This window comes from Pipistrellus hanaki (genome assembly GCF_964339955.1).
Source record: "Pipistrellus hanaki genome assembly, chromosome: 5".
Taxonomy (NCBI): Eukaryota; Metazoa; Chordata; class Mammalia; order Chiroptera; family Vespertilionidae; genus Pipistrellus; species Pipistrellus hanaki.
The window spans coordinates 26,536,890-26,559,048 of record NC_140507.1 but is presented as its reverse complement, the minus strand read 5'-3'; the positions used below and the strand labels follow the sequence as shown (position 1 = coordinate 26,559,048).

Genomic DNA, 22,159 nt, shown 5'->3' with positions numbered 1-22,159 from the left:
ACTTTTTCTCCAGGAGCTCCAGATTAGCGTACAGCAAAAGGCACCACAATATAGGTTTCTATTAAAGAGTCAAAAAATTGGCCCATCTCTCTTTTTTTTTGTTGTTTCTTTTTGTTTTTTTCCCGAAGCTGTAAATCAGGATGTTACATATAAATAGTTTCCCTATAAAAACGTCTTTGCCGTTTAGCTAGTATTGTAAGACAATGTTTGCTAAAATGAAAATAAAACATTTTGTTATACCTTTTTTCCTTTTATAGAAAATAAAAATATTTTTATTTCTTTTTTTTTTTTTCTCCTCCTTTCTCCAAGTTTGGTGGTCGCCCTTCTCTTTCAAGACAGGGGAGGAGGGAGGCGGGCCCTAGAGGGGCGCCGAGTCCTGCTTGGCCCGCGCGGGCCCGCGGCTGTGTCTGCTGCTGCTGGCCTGCGTGCTGTGGCTCTCCAGCGAGTAGTAAGTCCTGCTGTCCGCCGCCCCGCCCCGCGGCGGCGAGTCCGAGCGCAGGGCCTCGTGCGCCGCGCGCAGGCCGAGGAAGGGCGTGCTCTCGGCCGCCAGCGCCCCGTCCGCGTCGTCCGCGTCCTCGTCCGAGGCGGAGGCCGAGCCGCACCCCGAGCCGCTGCTCAGCGACAGCGAGTCCCGCGCCGCGCGTGCGCGCTGCGCCGCCAGCCCGTTGAGGCGCGAACGGCGCCAGCGCCGCGGCCCCGCCGACGTCCTGCGGGACGCGCCGCGGGCGCGCGGCGGCGGCGGCGGGGGCGCGCACTCCTGCGTGGTCTCGTACTCGTCGTCCTCGGGGATGCGGAAGGGGCTGGCGGGCAGGCTGCCCAGGCTGCCGCCCAGGCCGCAGGCGCCGCGCCGCGGCCCGGGCCCGGCCACGGGGTAGTAGTAGCTGTCGTAGCTGCGCTGCATGTCGGCGGCGGCGGCGGCGCCGGGCCCGGGCTCGGGGGGCACCGGGTGCCGCAGGAGCGGCTGCTGCTCCGCCAGGCGGTAGCTGAAGGGCGCGGCGGGAGGGAGCGACACGGCGTGCGCCGAGTTGGGGGACGTGATCTCGAACGTCGGCACCTGCGTGGCCAGCGAGTAGTGGAAGTCCACCGGGGAGAGGCGCGCGGGCGTGGTCAGGGCCGACACGTACCTGCGGGGAGAGGGAGAGGCGTGGGCCCGGGCGGAACCCAGGAAAAACACGGGTCTTTCCGGAGGCCACACACACTTGCAAGAATTAAGGTGCTGCCCTAACCGGTTTGGCTCACTGCGGACTGAAAGATCCCGGGTTCCATTCCGGTCAAAGGCATGTAACTTGGTTGCGGGCACATGCCCAGTGGTGTGTGTGTGCAGGAGGCAGCTGATGGATGTTTCTAACTCTCCTATCCCTCTCTTTCTCTCTGTAAAAAATCAATAAAATATATATATATTTTAAAAAGAACTAAGGTGCTAATCATTAGTGACTTTAATTAAGCAATTCCCTTAACCGTTCCCAGCCTTTTTCTTTATCGCAGTGGTAGGCAAACTCAGTCAGCAGAGCCAAATAGCAATAGTACAATGACTGAAATTTCTTTTGAGAGCCGAAAACCGACTTCTGGGCATGGGCCATGAAGTTTCAATCGCAACATACGTCGGCGTCTGCACATGGTATTTTGTGGAAGAGCCACACTCAAGGGGCCAAAGAGCCGCATGTGGGTTTGCCGACCACTGCTTTATCTCTTAAGTCCATAGATGTATCAACGGGATGTTATAGTCCAGTGCCTACCGGACCCTGGATAAGCCTCCATAAATGGTCCTTTGTTACTTTGGGTAAGGCTCAGGCTAGGGCATTTGACATGCCAGATCTCATATAGTATATTAACTCAATAGGACCCAGTCCCATATAACATATTAGAGGCCCGGTGCACGAAATTCATGCACTGGTTTTGGGGGGGCTGTCCCTCAGCCTGGCCGGTGCCTTCTTGCTGGGGGACGTCTGACTGATGGCTTAGGCCTGCTAGCACTGCCTCGGAGGCAGGAGAGGCTCCCACCACCACTGCTGCACTCACCAGCTGGGAGCCTGGCTTCTGGTTGAGCCGAGCTCCCCCTGTGGGAGCGCACTGACCACCAGGGGGCAGCTCCTGCATTGAGCGCCTGCCCCCTGGTAGTCAGTGCGTGTCATAGTGACTGGTCTTTCTGCCATTTGGTCAATTTGCATATTAGCCAAAGTTCAACAGCCAGGAAGTGGTGGAACTGGGATTTGAACAGAGACTAGGCAGGAACCAGAACTCATACTGCCCAACTGTTCCCATTCAGTCATCCCTGTGAGTTGGACTCACTGTCCCTGCAGGGACAATTCATCGAATGGCAATGGCTTCAGTAGGGGAGTTATTATTTTTTATATTGAAACTAAAAGCTGCCCCAGGGAAGTGACTGCTCACACCTCAGATAGGATCCTCAGCCCAGAACTGACAGCTACCAAGACCCCACTGGAGTCTCTGCTGGGGCTAAAGAATACCAGTTCCTCCAAAAGTTGGCCCTTGCTAATATCTCCCAGTCTGAATCCCAGACACTTCTCCTTTTTCTTTGTCCACACCCCCCCTTGCTGAAGTCCATCAGCCTTTTGCTCAACATTTGTCCACCTCAGTATGGGAACCACCTACCTCCATGTCTTTCTTCCAAACTGTAGAGCGGCACCTCACTGCTCTCCAGAGTCCCCATTACTCTCTCAATCACCTGATTCCCCTCTCTTCCCTCTCCCATATGCACATCTAAATAACCACCAAGTTGTACTCATTCCCCCTCCCCTGGAGCCTTCCTCCCTGTTTCACCCTTTCCTGGGTCTCATTCACTCTGGTCATCCTTCCACCCCAGGGTCCTTTCTCCTTCATTCTATGCAGTCCCCAGGGCAATCTTTTAAAGTCAAAGCTCTGCTTACCCATCCAAGGCCACCTCTAAGCAGAAGCCCAGGGCTATCAGCTAGCCATCTGGCCTCAGCCTGCCTATTGAGGCCCAGCTCCTCTCTCCACAGCTCTCTCTGCTCCAAGTATCTCACTCACCAGCTATGTTCTGAAGTGCCTCTGCTAGAAAAGCTCAAGATGTCCCCCTTGCCTGGCACGTTTTCTCCATTACGCTACCTCCCAACCATTAAGTGGTTCTATTGCTATTGATAACAATAGCTACACCTCAGGAGTACCAGCTCCATGCCAGGTAGGAGGTAAAGAGCTTTGTGCCCGAGACCTCTCTGTACCCGTCACAACAGTGATGATGCTCCTGTTCTACAGCTGAGGAAACAGAGACACAGTGGTGATCAACCTGCCCCAAGCCACACAGGTGGTGGAGCTGGGTCTTGGAGAACCTGGCTACTTCCCAGAGCCTGCAGTCACACTGGATTCCTCTGCCCTGATTGGGTGTCCTGTGCTTGGCACTTTCAGTGCTTTGGGCCCAGGGCTTGGAGCTCCTCGGGAGCAAGAACCATGTGGATTTTCACCATGTGGACCCCCAGACAGACCTGCCCAGCACAGCGACAGCCTGGAGTAGGCTGAACTGAGAATAGGAGAGCATCTGCTCCTCTCCCTCCACTCCAGCCTGTAGTTCTGCTTTCCTGCCAATGACCCCACTTGCCAAGGGCCACTTGAGGGCTGAGCAAGACGGGGGCTGGCCCCTGGGACTTCTGACTTGGAATCAGGGAGAAAGGAGTTGCCTGGTTCTCACTGCATCCATTGCTCAGGAGCCCAAAGATGTCACGATCCACCGGGCCTTGTCGGTACTGCCCGGGCCTGTGGTCATGCCCATCCTGCCCTGGTCAGTCTCCGCACAGGCAACCTCTTCCTCCCTCCTCCATTCTGCTCAGTCTTAGTGTCTTTCTGTTCCTGCCAGGACACGGGGCCTCTAGGTAATACCAAAGTAAGGCAAGCATAGGTTCTGGTTTGTTCGGGATCTTCCCTATTTGTTCCTGATGCTGCAGTGCAATTATTAACTCCCTCTTCTACTCTGAAAAGGGAGGACAATTAAACCAGATGGTCACTGCACACCAGGGTTCACTGGCCGAGCTCTAGACCTAGTTTGTCATTAACGTGGTGATGAAACTGAGCAGATGCAAAACTGGGGAGGAAGCTCTTTGGAATGTTTGTGAGGTGCTGTAAGGGACAGCCCTGGTCAGCGGTGCCAGCTCTCTGGCCAAGGGGGGCATAGGTCACGAGGTAGGAACTGACCTCTCGCTGTGTGGGGAGTCACGCAGGGAGTCTATGGAGTCATGGTAAGGTGGCATGGTGGCCCTGCGCTGTTCTTCCAGGCTGTAGGCTGCTGCCCGCCGTGCCCGGGCCTCCACGCATGCTGGGCTGTTGCACTTGCTGGTCCCCACTGATGACAGCATGATGCCCGACTGCGAGTCGGAGGTCAGGCTCTCAGAACGTTCCAGGCTCCATGTGTGGCTCTCATGCCTGAGGAAGCCAGGAATGGAGTGAGGTGGCAGTCAGGAAGGGGCAAGGCAGCACAGCAGATATGGTCCTAGGCCCCTCCCCTCCCTGTTCTTCATTCCATCTCAGGCTCCCCCAGCTCACTGCCCTTCTCCACTCGGGGGTGACGTGTAGTATCACAAATGCCCCGCCCCAGCATGGGGAGAAGGAGGGCTGGGCCCTGTGGATGGGTGAGCTGCAGCATGCACAGGCCTCTTCCCTCCTCCCTGCAACCCCCCACCCCAGGCTCGGCTCTCCCACTCCCATGGACCAATCTCAGAAGCTCAGCCCCAGGGGCCAGTACAAGGGAGCCTGCCTCTGCCATGCTGGTGCCCAGGGAAGAACAGGGCCACGTATTTCTGAGCTGTGTGAGCCTCTGTGCTTGTGTGGACAGTCTTCCCCACCTCCGGACAAAAGGAGGACTAGGTTCCTGTGGGCAAACCCAGGAGAGGGCATTTAATAGCTCGGGGCAGTGGAGTGAGTTGTCAGAGAAAGTGGCGCTGATGAGGTCCTCACAACACTAAATGTTAAGTGGGAGAGCAGCGATGCTGCTGTTCCTCTGGGGCTGGTTTAGGAAGAGGGAATCTGGTCCCCTGAATATTGGGATGAACGTTGGCCTTGGGTTCTGTATGGAGGGTCCACTCAGAGGGACCCTCCATACAGAGTCTGCTGGGAGTGCTGTGTGTCCCAGGCAGGTGTGTGATGCATGGGTCCTCGCTGTCTGTGGGCGCAGGTACAAGAGGCTGCAGGTCTCTGTGGGGACCTTGGGGTGCCCACCTGTGGCTGGAAGTGGGTGTGGCTGTGGAGCAGTGGTGGGACGGAGAACAGGAGTGGCTCCCGGAGAAGGTGGTCTCGGCTTCCCTTCGGATGACGTGGTCTGTGGCCGGCACGTTCTTGGAGATATACTGGAACAGAGAGTTGGGCAGGAATTGGTGACAGGTAGCCACGTTGGCCCTCCTTTCTGGGGGGAACGGGGAAGTGAGGCACTAACTCCAGGTTTGAGGGGAGGGGCTTGCCCACTGGATCAGTGGCTTGGTGTTGGGGCAGCAATGGCCCCTACAAATCCACCCCACCTGTCTTTTCTTAAGGAGGTGGGCAGAGTGAGGCCAGCCAGCCTGGTGGGGCAAGATGAGGCTAGCAAGCAAGGCTGAGCATGGGAGGGGCTGGCTGCTGCCCTGGTCCATCCTTTAGGGGCACCGGAAGGCTGGCTGTGCAGCGAGGGCTCAGAGGGAGACCTGGGAACACCACTCACATCCGCCATCTGGATCTCCTCGGGGTCCAGCCGGGGGTGGCTGGGCCCATTGGCCAGGCTTCGGTTCTGGTGGGCTGGACACATGTTCTGCCGGAGGTGGTTGTGCACTTGCTTCCGCTGTTTTCTGCACAGGGGAAGGGTGCGTTGGCCTGCCATGCCCCCACACAATGCGTGAACTCCCCTCCCTGCCCCTCCAGCGGGACGAGTCTCCTCTCCTGCCCTGCTCAGCCAGGACCCTCCAATTTGTCCCGACACCATCACCATCACCATCACCATCACCATCACCATCACCACCAGCCTGAGTTCAGCAGGACCTGAGCGGAGTGGTAATGAGTTTGGCTCTGCTGAGAGAGTAGAACTCCACTACTTTCTAGCTGTGCAAACCTGGGCAAGTTACATAAATTCTCCTTGTTTCACTTTCCTTACCTGTAAAACCGGGTGATCATTTACCCATCCCAAATACCCTGAGGATTGAGGGGAAATAAAATCTTCCAGCACAGCGGTGGCCCACTCACCCACTCATTAGCTCATTTAGTGTTCACTGGCTTTTTACTGTGCGCCAGGTGCTGTTTGGAGCAGGGGAGACAGACACGGGCCCTGCCCTCACAGAGCTTGCAGATCAGCAGGGCAGGCCAGTGATCAACATATAAACAACAACACGAACAAGATACTTTCAGCAAAGCGTTAGGAAGAAAGTAAGTGTGCTGTGGTCAGGGAGTGGAGGCCTGTGGGGCTGCTTCACTTTGGTGTATAGTGAGTGCTCATTACATTTGTATGGGAATCAGCCAGTCCAATCATGTCACTCCCGTGGGGAACCCTTCCTCGGCCCTCAGGTCCCATTTCCCTCCCAGCTCTGTCTCTCCCTGGCCACTTCCCAGCCCAGCTTGCTGCAGCCTCGGAGGGCTTGTTTCTGATCCTCCACTATGGCTGCCCTCTCTGGCCTCTGGGCCTTGGCACATACTATTATAGCCAACAGGAGCTCACTCTCTTCCTCTTCACTTGCTGGCTTCTGCTCATCTCTCAGGCCCAGCCCAAATGCTCCTCTGGGGAAACCCTGCCTGGCCCTCCTGCTTAGGGCACTGGCCATGTTCCTGGTGTACGGCTTGGTGTCTACAAAGTATTGAAGAAAAGTTTCTTGAGAAAATGAGGAAGTGCAGTGGGGGTTAGAACAGGGGGCTTGCTCCCCGCCTCCCCCAACTTGTGACCTCAATTTTCCTATTTGGGCCCAGTCTCCCCTCCTTGACTCCCTCCATGCCTCCCTCTGACCTTTCTGGTCCTGGACTCATCCAGACCGAGGCTGGCAGGGCCTCAGATCCCATGTAAGGGTAGCAGGGTCCAAGACCCAGGGGCTCAGACCCCCAAATGGTGGCTATGCCCAGGCTCTTGCTCTGCAGATAAGAATGTGACAGACCTGCAATTTTTCTGCATTTCATTTCTCTGCACTTTGGTTGGCTCCCATTGCATGCAGGGTAAACCCAGCCTCCCTAGACTGGCATTCGATACCCTATGGTGCCACCTGGGTTCCAGCTATTTTATCGTGACCCCAGTCCTTTGCACCAACTGGTCTGGTTGCCAGTTGCCAGTCCTGCGTTGCCAGGGCTGACCCTCTCCTGCATTTGTCTTTAGCTTGCACTGACTCCTGAAACTGCCCTTTTCTTCCCCTTGCCCTGAGGTTCTGCCCCCACCTTTCCGCTGCCTAGGGGTGGCCCAACCCAACTTTCTCTGTGTTCCTGCCTGGCCTGCTCCAAGGTGGGACCAGGCACTGCCTTGTGAGATCTCCTTTTACCTTGGGAATGTATCCTTCCTCTCTGCACTCACCCACCCCCCAAAACTGCCTCATGTGTGCCTGTGTGACAGGGCAGATGCTCCCTCAGAGCATCCTCTGAGGCACATCTGAGGATCAGTGCCATTTTGTAGAGGAGGACTCAGAGATTCAACCATTTGCTCAGGGTCACATGGGAAATGGCAGAGCTGGATTCAAACCCAGATCCGTCTCCTCACAATGCCTGTGCTCACGACCGTTCCTGTTCAGTGCTCTGGGGCCTGCCTCCCCGATCTCTGTTCCTGCCTCTTGGCCCAGCCCTTCAGCCCCACAGGAAGGGCAGAGGGCAGCTGGGGTATGAAGGTGTGAAGGGGGTAGGCCAGGCACCACGGGCGGGGGGAGGAGAGCCTGGCCTCACAAAGCTGTCCGTGAGCCCAGCCCTGGCGTGGCCTGCCCGGCTCAGAGCCCGACACTCACTTGGTCTTGCAGTAGGCGACCACGCAGACGATGCCCACGACGAGCAGAGCCACGCAGATGCCAGTGATAGTCAGGACCCTCTTCTGGTACAGCTCCTCGGCTTCTGCAGAGGCACGGAATGTGAGGGAGCCGGGCAGGAGGTGGACCTGTGGTGATAGTGGCGCAGACACCCCCTGCCCCAAAGCCTTGCGCTCTCCAGCTCAGGTCCTGCCCGGCTCCTGTCCCTCCTCCCCTCCCCAGCAGTCTCCTACCTTCGTGCACCCCCGGAACTCCACCCACCGTGGATCTGGGCACAAGTGACTATGCCCGTATTCACCTTCCCAAACCCCGCACCCTGCCCGAGGCACGTGAGTGCAGAATGCAGCGAGATGAGGGGATGGAGGCGAAGCCCCAAGGCCATAGAGGAGGGCAACCCAGCTTGGTCAGCAGCCCTGCCCTGTCCCACTATGGCCTTGACGGGCTGGGGAAGCTGTTCTTAATGGTGACAAACATGGCAACCCTGGGCAGAGGCCTGGCCTGCTACTGCAGCTTCTCTACGAAGATGGAGAGTGGTCTGTTCTGGGCTGGTGACAGGACCTCTGACCCAGAGGCGGACAGAGCAGACCAGGCCCTCGGGGAAAGGCCCTGGCTCACCCTTGCAGCCAGGCCAGGGTTGCAGCCCTGCCTGAGCCGGCCTCCCCATCGGTGGCTGTGAGAAGGCCACCAGGGGCAGCACAGCCCGTGCTTCAGGACAGTCCTCATGCTCCAGGCACAGCCCCACCCTTTCTGAGCGGCTGAGCTAGGCCAGGCCTCAGAATGACCCGACTAGCTCCTCCGCCTCCCACTCCGTGGTGGCGTGCCCTCTACCCTTCTAGAACAGAGAAAGCAGGAGGAAGGAAAGGGAGAAGGTGACAGTACCAGCCATAGTCAAGACATATAGCCTAGACACCCCGCCTGCCCCAGCCGCACCCACTGGCTGGCCCTTCCACATCGCTCCTCTCCTGCCAGCACAGGGAAAAGGGAAGGCTGGCCCCGAAGGCCTTGGTGGAACCCCGGGAGACTTCCCTAAGCCCTCGGGCTTGCTGCACCTCCTGTGGCAAAGGTACACCCATCTGCAGACACCTGGGAGCAACCCTCTGGACACACATACCTGTGGGACCATGCCTGTCCGAGACACAGACAGACCCTCTTCACAAAGATGCATTCACACACATCCAGAGCAGCACATATGCACATGCACATGCATGTGCACGTGCAATCATGTCTGCCTACACACGATCATCTCGGGGCTCTGGGTCGGTGTCCTGCCTCCAGTTGTCATCACTGTCATCCCTCAGTCCTCTCAGGTCAGACATCTGTCTCAATCCCTCCTCTGAAGCCACCCTGGTCGGGGTCACTGACCACCTCTTAGCTGACTCCCCTGCTGGGCCCACTCCCCTGCTGGGCTCCAGGGTTGCCTACCCCTTCACTGGGTGGCCTCTGTCATAGAAGCCTCTGTCTTCTCTGTGGGCTGTGGTGCAGAAGGCCTCTCAGGCTTCTTTTATTTCCTCCACCTGCCCCCTCTCCCTTTGTGATCTCACCCAGACTTTAAATGCCATCTCTATGCAGCTGACTCTCAAATATTTATCTCCTGCGCTCACTTCTCTCTGAGCTCCAGACTCCTACACCCAAGGGCCATGGCCTGGCACAAGCATTGATCCCCCATCTCTCCAAACCTGCTCCCTGCTCTTCCCATCTCTTCAGTGGAAACCACACCTTTCTCGTTTCTCAGGCCCCAAATCATCTCTGATTGCTCCCCGCCTTCCCACCTACACTGGCACCCAATCCATCAGCAAGTCCTCAGCTCCGCCTCCCCAGTAGATGCTGGTTCTGACCACTTCTCACCATTTCCACTGCTGCCAGCTTAGTCCAAGATGATGCCATCTCTCACCTGGACAGCTGACTGGTTTCTCTGCTTCCACTCCTCTCAGCCTCCCCCACAACCCCATCAGTTCTCCAGCCAAAAGCCATACTGATCTACCGCCATAAAGCACTTTGCTTCTCACAATACTTTCCACTGCAACTTAAATACCAATCAAAACCTTACCATGGCCTGTGAGGCCCAGGTTACCTGGCTCCACTCTTCCTCTCAGCTCTCACCTGTGGTCCTCTTCCCAAGTCCGCTAAGCTCCAGAGTCGCTGGCAGTCTTGTGTCCATTGCACGAGGCCCTCTCCTCCTGCCTTGCCATGGCCCTGCCTCAGACATTCTCCCCCAGGTGTTTGCAGGGTTGGCTACTTTTCATGTTATTGAATGCCACCTCATTGGACAAGCCTTCCCTGACCGTTTAGCTAAAGTAGCTCCCACCCCAGCCAGGCGCTATCCCATTATCTTATTTTCTGGATAGCACTTAGCACTCCTGATAGCTGTCCAGTCTGTCTTACTGTCTGTCTCATCCTGTGAAGCTGAGCACCAGAAAGGCAGGGAAGCCGTGCCAGATCGCCAGACTCTGGCAAATCCCAGGGTCAGCAGGTGCTTGTTGAGTTGGTGAGGGAAGGAGTGCACAGACGGCTGTGACAGACACAAACACACATTTACATATGACGCCTCCACACCCTCACAGTTCCAACTGCACACACTCAACCTTAACACCAAGGTATCCACTGCCCCCTTCCAGGTACTCACATCCTGCACAGAGGGACCTAACCCCGTGGTCGGCAACCTGCGGCTTGAGAGCCACATGCGGCTCTTTGGCCCCTTGAGTGTGGCTCTTCCACAAGATACCATGGCCTGGGCGAGTCTATTTTGAAGAAGTGGCGTTAGAAGAAGTTTAAATTTAAAAATGTTGGCTCTCAAAAGAAATTTCAGTCATTATACTGTTAATATTTGGCTCTGTTGACTAATGAGTTTGCCGACCACTGGCCTAACAGATATAAACACTTGCACCCTCCCACAAACACACACACACACACACACACACACACACACACGCAACCCTATAGATTCACCCCTGGGCACCCCTACAGTCACCCCATGCACTCTGCCACCACCACACACACGGCCAGACTCAACCTCTCTCCTCCCCGCCCGTCACAGTCCACAGACAGGCACACGACCGCACACAGACTTGTAGCTCTAGCTTCTACTGAGAACAGCCAATAGGGGCTGGGTGGTGGGGACACTGGGGCCTCCCCAAACCTGCCACCAGAACAGCCTTTTCACAACAGTAGGCTTCACACCACATCTGCAATCTGACAGCACAGAAGCCTTAGCCCCTCTGAGCACACCCCCCTCCCCCCACCTTCTTTCCTGCTACAAAAAAGTCTGGGCGCTTGCAGGGTGGAGCCTCCCAACCCAAGCCAGAGAGCTGGACAGACCGACCCTCAAGCCCCTTCCCATCCGAGGTGTCCTCCAGGAGCCAGAACACACGAGTGGGAGGGAGGAGAGCTTCTCCCTGGGGGCATGGGGGGCAGGCTCTAGACTAGAGGCTGGCCCACCCCAGACCCTTGCTTACAGATGAACATGCGTGCCATGGTGGGGGCAGATCATGGAGGGAGTGACAGCCTCAAGCAGATGGCCATGCTTGGCAGACCCAGGGCACAGGGCAGAGATGAGAAGCAATGGAGATGGAGATGGGAGAAGGAAGGGGGATTAAGGTTAAGTGGAAAGTGCTGCCTTTCTTCACAACTCTCCAAACCAAGATGCGTGGCTTCCGGACTCTGGCTCTCCTACCCATCAGCCCCAGGCAGAGGGATGCTGCCATATACTGAGGCTGCAGTGTGTTTCCCAGGATGCCCTGCTTTTCATGAGCGCCTCATCTCCCCCAGACAAAAGTAGTTTATGACTGGACATCTTGTGGGGGCCAGAGGAGAATTTTGGAATCATCCTTTTCCCTTGTTTTGGAAAGGAAGCCAAACATCCAGCACACATGGTGTCAGAGGCTGCGGAGATGGGCTGTGTGGGCGGGACGTAGGGATAAATGAAGGCTCCATACCCTTTAGTTCAAATCCAAGGTGCTCTGGCAGTGCAGAAGAGAGGAGGGTCAGAGAGGGGAAGGGATGGAGGGAGAGATACAGAGATAGATGGGGCATGGCGAGGGTGGGGCAAGGGAGAAAGAGAGAGAGAGAGAAACGTTGGTCAGGACTCTTCAGACACCAGCAGCCAGCCTGTGAGGTGAAAGCAGGTTAGTGGTGTCCCCTCCCAGCTTCCTGAGCCCTTTCCCTGGCACCCCATCCCCAAGACCCCTGAAGGGGTGGAGAGAGGAAATGTTGGCTCGGCAGGCAGGGCAGGTTCTTTAGAGATGAACTGTGGGGTTAGTACCTGGTGAGAGGCAGTTGGCACGTGTCCCCGAGGAGGAAAGCTGAGTGGGGACGGGGATCCAGAGTCTGCATTCTCCCCCTCCCAGCTGCAGCACCAGGCCTTCGGCACTCTCAAGCCCCTCCTGGAAACAGCTTGCTCTAACCCGAGCTCCTCCATGTTCAGAATGACGGGAGTGCAGGACTCCCAGACTGGCCCCTTGTCTCTGTCCTGCCCCCAGGCTCAGCTGGCTGCCCATCTACCAGGAGCCCATGCACTTACACTCGGAATTTGTGGGGAGCAGGAGTGGGGAGGGGAAGAGGCTCCAGGTGGCAGGTCACTTCTCCACGTGGCACCCCCAACACCCTAGAAGCCTACAGGGGCTGGGCCTCAGGGTCCGAGCCTGATTTCACAACGTAGCAAAGCAAACTATAACACCGAGAGACAAGTGGGCTCACTTGTGGAACACCTGTGCCCCTTAAGTGGTGGGCCAACTGCATTCTTTAAAGTGGGATCGTATTGCAAATGTGCAGCATACCATACGAGGGTTAGGTCAGAGAGCCCGGCCTGAGGGGTGAGCCCAAGCATGCCCAGTCTGTCTAGCTCGTGGTCTCTTATCTGTTAAACGGGGGTTAGGCCTGACCATGGCATATCTGGGTAGTTTGCAACATGGCTGGGCTTTAGAATCCTCCAGATCACTGAAATCAGGGTCTGGGGCAGGAGCCCAGAAATCTCAACAGCGTTTTTGAAAAGCTCGCCTACTATTCTCATGTTACAGCCAATTCCTGTCTGCAGGCCTCGAGGCTCAGTTTTACCTCTAATTTGCTGTGTAGATGTGGACAAGTCATAATCTTTGCTCAATTGTCAAAAGTGCCTGCACACAGTGAGGGCTCAGAGGTGAGAAGGCCAGGTCAGCATGTGGCTCAGCACAGGTGCAGGCCCACACCATGGCCACCCCAATGCCTCAGTAAGTGCAGCTAGATCAGGGAGCAGTGAACTTTGATTTTTGGAAAGATTGGGACTTTTTTTTTTTTTTTTTTAAACGTTGCGGGATGTGGGACAAATTATTAAAAATCGGGACTGTCCCGACAAAAGCAGGACGTCTGGTCACCTTATGTGAGAGTCAGCATGAACACAGTGAGTCCACACCTTTCCCTGGGCTAAGGAGACAGTACAACCTTGACAAACTCAGATCCTTGGGGGCAGCTTTCCCTGAGTGGTTAAATCTCTGGCCCCAGGGACCTTGCAGGCAGCTTGAGAGAGCTCACAGTCTAGATAACCAGCCATGCCTCCTGAGAGAGACCAGCCTAGCTTGACCACAGCACCTGGGACACTAAGAAGACTGGTCCGTAGAGTTAGCCTGGCCTCCAGTCTCTTGGGGCTAACCCATGGCTGTTCCTGGCCACTGGGTCTCTGGGAAGGCCTGACTAGCTAGCCCTACGGGCAGTGACCACCTGGAGAAGGAGCAGGGCTCCCAAAGCCGTTCTGGAGTTTCCTTGGGCTCCCCTCCTCTAGGAGCCCAGCGGTAGCAGTAACAGCAGCTTCCGGGTCTCCTGACTGCCCTCTCCTTCGAGCCAAAGGCCAGTACTGTTTAGGATGGACCAGTGGTGGCTGGTGATGTCACTGAGGGATCGGCCAGTCACCAGGAAGGCAATCCTGCTTCCCTCTCACTGGGTATGGATTCTGAAGGGCCTGTGGCTAGATAGCTTAGCCCCAACAAAGAAAAACTGTCTCCCACTTGTCGTGCTCACTGGATGCCACTGAGTCACAGACAGGTCCTATTGAGTGGAAACTTCATATTGACCATTAACCATGGCAACCTGGTGCTAGCGTTCCAATAGGGCCAGGCTTAATAGGCAACATGCAAGGTCCTTATCCTGGGCATGTCCTATAATACACAGTCACAGAGACCTGAACAAGGGGGCCATGATGTGGGCTCCAGAGCACATGCTTGTGTGTGTGTTCACATATCTGCAGGTGAGTGTGCTCTTTTACACGGGGTTGATATATATAGATGCACAGTTTTGACTCTTGGGAAGTAGAGGGGCTGTCAGTGGAAGAAGAGAAGCTTCAGGGTGCTATTGTGACCAGAGGCTCTGATTCTGTGGCTTCTGCAAGAAGTAACCTAGTCTAGAGGCTCTGGGCAGACAGACACTGCGCTCAGGACATGCCGGAGGTCAGCCTCCAGGGGGCTGCTGCCTAAACTGCACTCAAACAGTCACGGCAGGCTCTCTGCCAAGCCCTTCACACAATTTCACCCTAACAGCAACCCTACAGGCAGAATTGTTAGTCCCCATTTTACAGATACAAAAACAAGCGCAGAGAGGTTAGGTGAGGCTTCAGAACTAGCAAGCTCAGCAGCTGGCATTTTTGTTCAGGTCTCTCTGAAACCAAAGCCTGAACACTAGCATCACCCGCTACCTTTTTAATAACGATCTGATCGAGCACTGCATGAAGCGCTCGGGGCAAAGTGCTTGAGAAGTATAACTCCTTTACCCCAAACCAGCAAGGCACCAGCAGCGATCCCAATAGCTCTAGGCAGGAAGGCCTGGGGCTGCATTTCCAGGCTCCTTTCTGAGCTCCTGAGACTTTGCTGACCCTCCCAGCAGATCCGAGCTGAAAGCTGAAGCGGCCCAGCTGGCAGAGAAGCTTGGCCGTGGCCGAGTTCCGGAGGCTCTGCTGCTCTGACTCAGGATGGGCTGGGACTCCCTGTCCAGAACAGTCCCGTAACCCAGGGAGGCTCTGGACGTAAAGGTGAAAAGGAACAGGCCTCACTGCCTCTCTCCCTGGTGCTCAGCCTCCGCCTGGCTGCTCTGCCCCTCCTGAGGTCACCCCACCCCCCCCAAGGCCCTCCAATGCGCTGGATCTGACTCTGTAGTTCTTCCTGGAGCTTGGGCTCTGAAGAATTCTGTTGGGCCACATGCCCTGCCCACAGGCTCTGTTCTTATCCCCATGGCCTTCCTCTCTGACCTACTGGAGGAGCTTGGGGAGAGTGCTGCCTCCCACTCTCTATTAAGATAGCTGACCATCTGGGCCGACCAGCCCTTACCTCCCTGGGGCCTCTACTTTCCTCTCCAAGACTTGGCTTCCAGGCTCCTAGAAGGGGAGGGAGAAGGTAGCACATTCTAGGCTATTGTGCTGTGGCCCGAGGACCCGAACCCCCTTTTTCCAAGGGCTATCTCAATAGCCTCCTGGGTCCTTCCCTCAGCCTCTTGAACTTTAGCTGCCCATGTCCTGGCCCATCACTGTGGTTCCTAAGTCCTCCTGGGACCCCACTGTCCTCCCTGTAGAGGGGGAGCAAGCAGGGGCCTATGTGCTAGGAGGATGTCCTGCTTGCAGGCCAACAGACCACCAGACCCCAAACAGAGTCCATGGCCAGTCTGTGGCCTTTTGCTCTGCTTCACCTCCACCTGGTGGTTCTTGAAGGGAACTGCTCCCAGCTCCAAATAAAACCACAATTATGGCCTCATCCTTAAGCCACAGGGCTGACATTATTATTATTATTATTATTATTATTATTATTATTTATTTATTTATTTATTTTTAGCAAACCATGTACACCAGAAAGCTCCAACCTCAGAAGTGGAAGAATAAAAAGGAATGAACACCTGGATGGGGACTCAGACCAGAGAGGGCCTGGAGGAAATCACCAGTTATCTCTCGATTCCTCAGCCCTTCTATCTTTTAGCTTCCGCTTCAATGCCTACCCCATCCCGTAGCCAGGTAAATGTCTCCAGTCTCTGGTTATCATGGACATTATTGCCATTTGGGACCTGTTCTCCCTCAACCCCCCTTCTCCACACCCGGAAAACCAAACCAAAACCAACTCTGGCCTGACCCGAAGACAGGCTTTCCGAGGACTCGCTTCCGTCAAGCACACCAGCACACACGTGCACACACTCACTGCGCGGCCCCAGAGGCAGCCTGACCTCAAACAGGCCTTCAGAAGCAGGCGAGGGCTCTGCAAATGCTTCTTCCTAAGCTGGCCAGGCTGCCCCACCGCAGCGGGGCTCTGGCCGGCTGCAGGGAGAATGTGGCATTACTGCGCCCAGGCAGTTCAGAGATGCAGAGGTGGGGGTGGCAGGGGTGTGTGGGTCTCCTCGGCACAGGCTTCTTGTGAGCACTGAAGGCTGAGAGGACCCCAGGGCACCCCTGTGTCCCCCCCTAGTCTTGCTCAGCAAGGCCCCACCCCTCCCACAGGGGGAGACTGTCAGTCACCAGGGAAGAAAGGAAATAGAAGAAAGAGACATACTGGAGAAGTTGACCATTGCGAACTGCTGACACCTGTCCCCGGTGTATCCCACAGGACACCTACCAAAAGAAAGAAAACCAGAAAGAGAGAGCCAGGATAGCAAGACACAGGCATTGCAACACCCTGGCATGGCTCCTGCCCATGCCAGCTGGGTTCCTTGCCAACGTTACCATTTGTACTGGCCTTGCCACTATGCCCCTTACCTGTAGCCCTGAACTTTAAACCCAAGGATTAGGCCAAAAAATGAAAAACAAAGCAAAACAAAACAAAACAAAACAAAAAGAACTAACAAAACAAAATACAGAAAAGAAAAGAGAAACAAAACAAAACAGCCAAAGATCAAAACAACCAACACCCCTGGCCCTACGCCCTACGTCGGGGGGTGGGGGGGACTGCACCCGGAAGCTTTCTAAGGAGCGGGGACTCGTGTTTGTATCTTCAAACATACTTTGCTTAGGATCTGGCATGTACAATCGCAAAGGCAGTTTCTCCAAACATCTCTGTCCGAAGAATCCGTTTGGACATCTGGAGAAGGAAAAGGGGAAAAATCACAGAACAAACTGGCATCATCCGCGAGGCTCAGGTTAGAAATCAAAGTGCACAGTGATGAATGAGAAAACCAAGTCGGGCGCTGGGGCACACTTATCGCAAAAGGGGCCGGGGTCAGGGCTGGGTGGAGGGCTCGGAAATCTCCTTCACAATCTGTCTACTAGATGTGGCTCCGTGGAAGGTGGGGAGGGGGGAGGGAGGATGATACAGGGAAGCAGGGTGGGGAAATTGGGAACTCACTGCCTAATTGTCCTAATGGTCCTTGAGACTTCCCTTCTGCCCTGCCTGGGCCCCAGGAAGCCAGAACGGCAGCCCCTCAGTGCCAGGCAGTCGGCAGGCAGGGTGCTGGGAATCTTCTGGAACACCACATTGGGAGCCATTTCTTCTAGGCCCTACCAGTGGGTTCTCTCCAGAACTCTGGGCAGGTTTTCTCATCCATGAAACAGCTCCAGAGAGCTCCGAGGAGAACTCCAGCATGCTGTTCCAAGACTGTGGATTCATGACAAAAGGGGCCTGGAGATATCTCCTCTCTTCTCTGGAAGAGGGTTCTATGGCCAAATAAGTTTGGGAAATCCATCCCCAAGCTTCCCTGCAGAGCCTCAGTGCACGCCGGCACGGGAAAGGCTATGCAAAACCATGTAGGGAAGAACTGAATTCTCCAGTATGTTCCAAATTTATTTGACCATGGAAGTCTCTTTTTGAGGAATCCTTGTAACCCTGTTTGGGGAAGGCTGCCCTCGAGGAGTATATGTGGGGAAGCTTACTGGGGAACAGGGGAGGCTAGAGAAGAGCCAGAATTACCAGCATCCCAGAGCTGGCCTCCGGTGGCAAGTACTATGGTGGGAGCTGGCGTAGGCTCCCTGGGGACCCTACTGGCTGCCTGGCACACCTGCCTTTCCCCCGTGACCTGCGTCTCCATCCTTGCTTGGCTCTGGTAGGCACTCATTCTCCCATGTTGCCTCCTCCGTAGCTGCAAAGCACCACCCACTCCCAGCTCCCTGGCCTTGCCCTTCCTCCCAGGTGCACTTCCTTCTGCTCTTTGGCTGCCACTCTCCCTTCAAGTGAGTCCCTGTCTTGCAGATTTCTGGGAGACATGCCCAGCCCTGTACTCTCTCCTGAACTACAATGAGGCCAGAGACCTCAGGGAGGCTTACAGACAGGGTCAGACTGACCCTCACACCCTGCTCAGTGGTGGGTCTATCTGCCTCGCCTCTCCTTCCTTAGGGAACTAGGTCAGCCCATCACCGGTGTCTCCTCAATCATAGGTCCCTGTTTAACATTAATCAAGAGGTGAGTGTACTCTGCCTCTCAGCATTCTAGTGTATACAAATCATCAGGAGCCTCTTAAGCTTATAGGAGGAGGTGGTGGCCATTGGCTGCGGTAGACACTCACGAAAACACTGTGGCCCTCAACCTGGCCTGGAGGATTGGGAGTGGATGGTGAGCAGGTAGCAGAGTTTCTCTGGGCCCTGACATCGTCTCCCTCCGGGAGGCAGGAGGCTGGTCCCTGCGGTGGTGGCAGTGTGTGTGCAGGTATACCTGGCCAATGGGCGGTGGTGGATGGCTGGAAAGTGTGTTTGGAGAAAGTGGGAGGGGGGCTGTAAGTGAACTTGACGTACACTCATCCTGTTGAACAGGGTGGCTGAGAGGAGCAGGCTACCACCTGTCAATACCTCCTTCTCTGGTTCTTGGCCCTCATCCTCAACCATTCCAGCCCAGGCAAATGGAGGTCTTGGCTAAGGCTAAGACTAAGGCTTTCCAACCAGCTCCAGTCAGGCGCAGCTCTTCTTCCTCAGCTCTCAGACTGATGTCCACTTGGGATGGGGACTTAAAGGGGGAGGAGTGATTTTTTTAAGCAGCAGCACCTTTGGGGGTGGAGGATAAAGACCCAGGAACTTGCCCAAATGACTTTTGGAATTTGCAAAGGAACAAGAAAAATATGTTTGCCTGTGTCCAATGTCTGAGATTAGCCCAGCTCCTGGAGACAGGGAAAACGTGTGTGTGTGTGTGTGTGTGTGTGTGTGTGTGTGTGTGTTAGAGAGATGGGGGGGGGGGCAGTGCAGGGACAGGAAGAAGCAAAGGGGACATTTATTCCCAATACTGGGAGAATTTGGCGTTACTGTGCTAGGAATGCTATCCCTGGGATGCTCTTGGAGACCAATGATAACAGCATATCCCTATGTCCCTGATCCCACACTCAGCCTGGACTAACCCAACTGTATCCTCATCTCTTTTGTGGCCACTGAGTTGCACAACTCAAGGTGGTGCTGTGGAAATGGTCTACAGCGTGAACATGGCCCTGGAGTTGTGCAATATGGCCCTAACTTCCCTGCCTGGGAAAGTGTGTTCCCCGCTGGCAGTGGGAGGATGGGCAGTGTGGGGGTGGGAGGACATGCTAGTCTTTGGGCACTGGCTCCTCGGTGGTGGTGTGGGGGCGGAGGAGGCGGGCTCCTGGACAGTTCCGTTCCCTTTGGCCTTGCTTATTGAGGGTGAACTGCATCTAGGAGGCTGGGTTTCCCTAGAGAAGGTTCATGGGATGGAGCCTACAGCCTTCCTACCCTGCACCCAAGACCAGGTAGCAGGGTCTAGCTGTGGTAGCCTATCACCCAGGAGGGGTCTGAACTCAGTGCAAGTGGGTAGCTAGCAGTTTCCACTCCAACAGGGACTGACCTAGCAGGACTGACCCAGAAGCACAGGGGACAGATTAGAAGGAACAGCAGGGAGCAGTCTTCCTAGTCTTTCCTCCCAAATCATCCCCTATGACTATGGAAAGGTCTGTGCCCAGGGCCGGAGAAGAGCAGGGGTGAGAGAGGGGCAGAGAGGAGAGCCCTCGGGCTGTATCTAGGGGGACAGGGAGGTTGGGACACTGCCTCCCTGTTTCCCCACCCCAGCTCCCTGGCCTCAGTTTCTCCTTTTGGTAGCCTGGGGATAATGCCATGTGTGCTGCCCTCACCCAGGGGAGGGGGAGGATGAAGGATGAGGGTGCGCCCCGGCACTGAAGGAAGGGAAGGGGCTCTGGCCTCATGAGGGGTGGGGTGGCGATGTGGAGGGGATGAGCAGGCACATGGGTATGGGATGGGGGAAATCACCTGAAAATGGGGTGGGGGAGCAGAAGGAATGGGGGGATGAGCTGATGGGAAGGGAGGCATGCCGCTGGTATGTGCACAGGGCTGGAAAGAGAGTCTTGTTCTGTCATCATCCCCTGAACCAGTCCCCAAGAGTCACGCACCAACCGTGCTCTACAAAACACGAAGAGAAGAGGAGAAAGCAGCAAGAGGAAGTGCCGAGGCCCCTGTCTGGCCCAGACAGGAGGCAGTCCCCTTGATTTGGACACCCCCATTTTCCAATCCCCCTAAGTTTTTCTTTTTGAGAACAAAATTCAGTATCAGTGACACTGTTTAAGCTTTTGGCTTTGAATTCCACAAAAACAGGAGGGGGGAGCGTGCCTGCTTTGCAACGCTCCCTGCAGGGCTCTGAACCGATACACAACAACAAGGGTCAGAAAACCAGGAAGGAAAACGGATTTTTATAGAAACTGGAATGAAACTGACCAGTCTAGTTTCATTATCCAAGCTAAGCGGAAATGCAAAAAAATCAAAATAAAAAGTAAACAAACAGCACAAATGGTAAGACGTGAGTCCCATTTCCTGAGTTCTCTCCTCCTTTTTATTCCATTCAGGTGTCATCAGGAACCCCACGAGGCCTGCCCCCCTCCCCTCCCAGCCTACCCGCCCCCAGAGTGGCCTCTGGGCTCTGCCCGGCCCCCTCCCCCCTGTCCTTCTCCAGCACAGCTCTGAGGACCTGGTTTCCTGGCGAAATCCCCGCCAGGGATGCCCCGCTCCCTCGAGGGCTCAGGGAGTCAGGGAAGTGGGTTCCAGGGCAGGTTGAGATGGGGAGGTGGTGATTCTGGGTACCAGGTTCAGGTGCTAAGCAGTGACCCCAGTTGTCCTGGTGAGGAGGGGACACAGGACATTATCTTCACAATGGCTCAGGCTCCTGCCCTCTGTTTCTCTCAGATGGAGCTGGGTGGGACCCAGAGGGTCCTAAAGGGCACAGCCTTGATGGCAGGACCCTTTGGGGACCCATTAGCTCATCCTTCTCCTCCCCACACTAAACTCTCTAGCGCTGGAGTCCTGGGCCCCAAAGCCCTCCTCAGCCCCAGCACCTGCCCTGGGGGGCTGAAACCTTCCCTACCTGGAGCCAGGGCTGACTTCAGTGCCACTGCTGGAACCCTTCAAGACTCTAGGGTCCGAGGGGCGAAGGAAGAGAAGACTGGTGTGTGTGTACTGGGGGGGAGGGTGGTAAGCATGGAGGGCACAAGGGTAGGCTGTCTCTGGGAGGTTTTCCAGAACCCTCTGAATTTCTATAGGTCTATTCCCAAGAGCTCAGAGCACTATCAAGGCTAGAATGCTCCCCAGGGTCTGCAGAACCAATGTGGCAGCCTCGGAGAGGCAGAGTGAGGGAAAGGATGAGGGGCTGAGTCTGAGCTGGGAACTTCCCTGGGGGACCTGCTGTTGCCATTGGGACTGTCCCCTGTGATTCAGGATGGGGGGATGGGAAGGGGATGGCAGCAGGTGAAGGGTGGAACCAGGGAGGAAGCCAGCAAAGGAGGCCAGCTGAGGTGAGAGGCACAGATCTGCCTGGCAGCCCAGGCCACGCTGGCCCAGCGCTGTGGGAGAGTGTGAAGGAGGCGTAACCTTCTGTTATCCCTTTGTGTGTGTGTGTGTGTGTGTGGGGGGGGGGGGGTGGTCTCTGAGAGTCCCGGGCTAGGGCTGTAGCCAGGAGGGAGAACAGGAGAGCTGAGGAATGCTGAATCTGACTTGTCTGTGGGGAGGGCAAACGCCTCTCTCGGAATCTCCATCGATACTCTGGTGGCCTTTGCCCAAATGCCATGGGAATGGGGCAGCTTTGGCACCTTGCCAGGCCCTAGCCTTGGGCTGCTTTGAAAACCCAAAGTTGATAACTAGATCTCCCTCCTACTCCTGAGGATCCAGCCAGAACCTGTGCTACCCTCACCAGCCACTCCTCCTCCTCCTCCTTCTGTTTCCTCCTCCTCTTGCACCTGCCCGAGAACCCATCAAGAGGGCGCTGTGGGTCCAGCTGCTCAGAAAGTCTGGCTGGGCCTGAACAAGCCCTCTGTGATGCTCATGCCCGCCTGCCCTGTGTGTGAATGGAACAGGTGGTTCTAAGCTCCTGGGAGTCCTCCTG

General features: G+C 55.8%; 1 protein-coding gene across 11 annotated transcripts in view; it reads right to left on the bottom strand.

The window, feature by feature from the left end:
- Positions 1-269: 269 nt before the first annotated feature.
- The window catches only part of NRG2 (neuregulin 2), a 248,202-nt gene continuing 226,312 nt past the window's right edge, over positions 270-22,159 (bottom strand). For 4 of the 11 annotated variants that reach the window (XM_084885043.1, XM_084885040.1, XM_084885044.1 and 1 more), the window contains 9 exons: positions 16,847-16,927; positions 16,403-16,461; positions 15,200-15,246; positions 11,849-12,020; positions 7,899-8,001; positions 5,660-5,783; positions 5,185-5,312; positions 4,165-4,392; positions 270-1,124 (listed from right to left, as the gene is read on the bottom strand). In XM_084885043.1, the coding sequence (XP_084741169.1) occupies positions 359-1,124; positions 4,165-4,392; positions 5,185-5,312; positions 5,660-5,783; positions 7,899-8,001; positions 11,849-12,020; positions 15,200-15,246; positions 16,403-16,461; positions 16,847-16,927 (1,708 nt within the window). In that variant the 3' untranslated portion in view covers positions 270-358. The remainder of the gene's footprint in view (positions 1,125-4,164; positions 4,393-5,184; positions 5,313-5,659; positions 5,784-7,898; positions 8,002-11,848; positions 12,021-15,199; positions 15,247-16,402; positions 16,462-16,846; positions 16,928-22,159) is intronic. The other 7 variants (XM_084885050.1, XM_084885042.1, XM_084885047.1 and 4 more) reach the window with 6 other exon arrangements.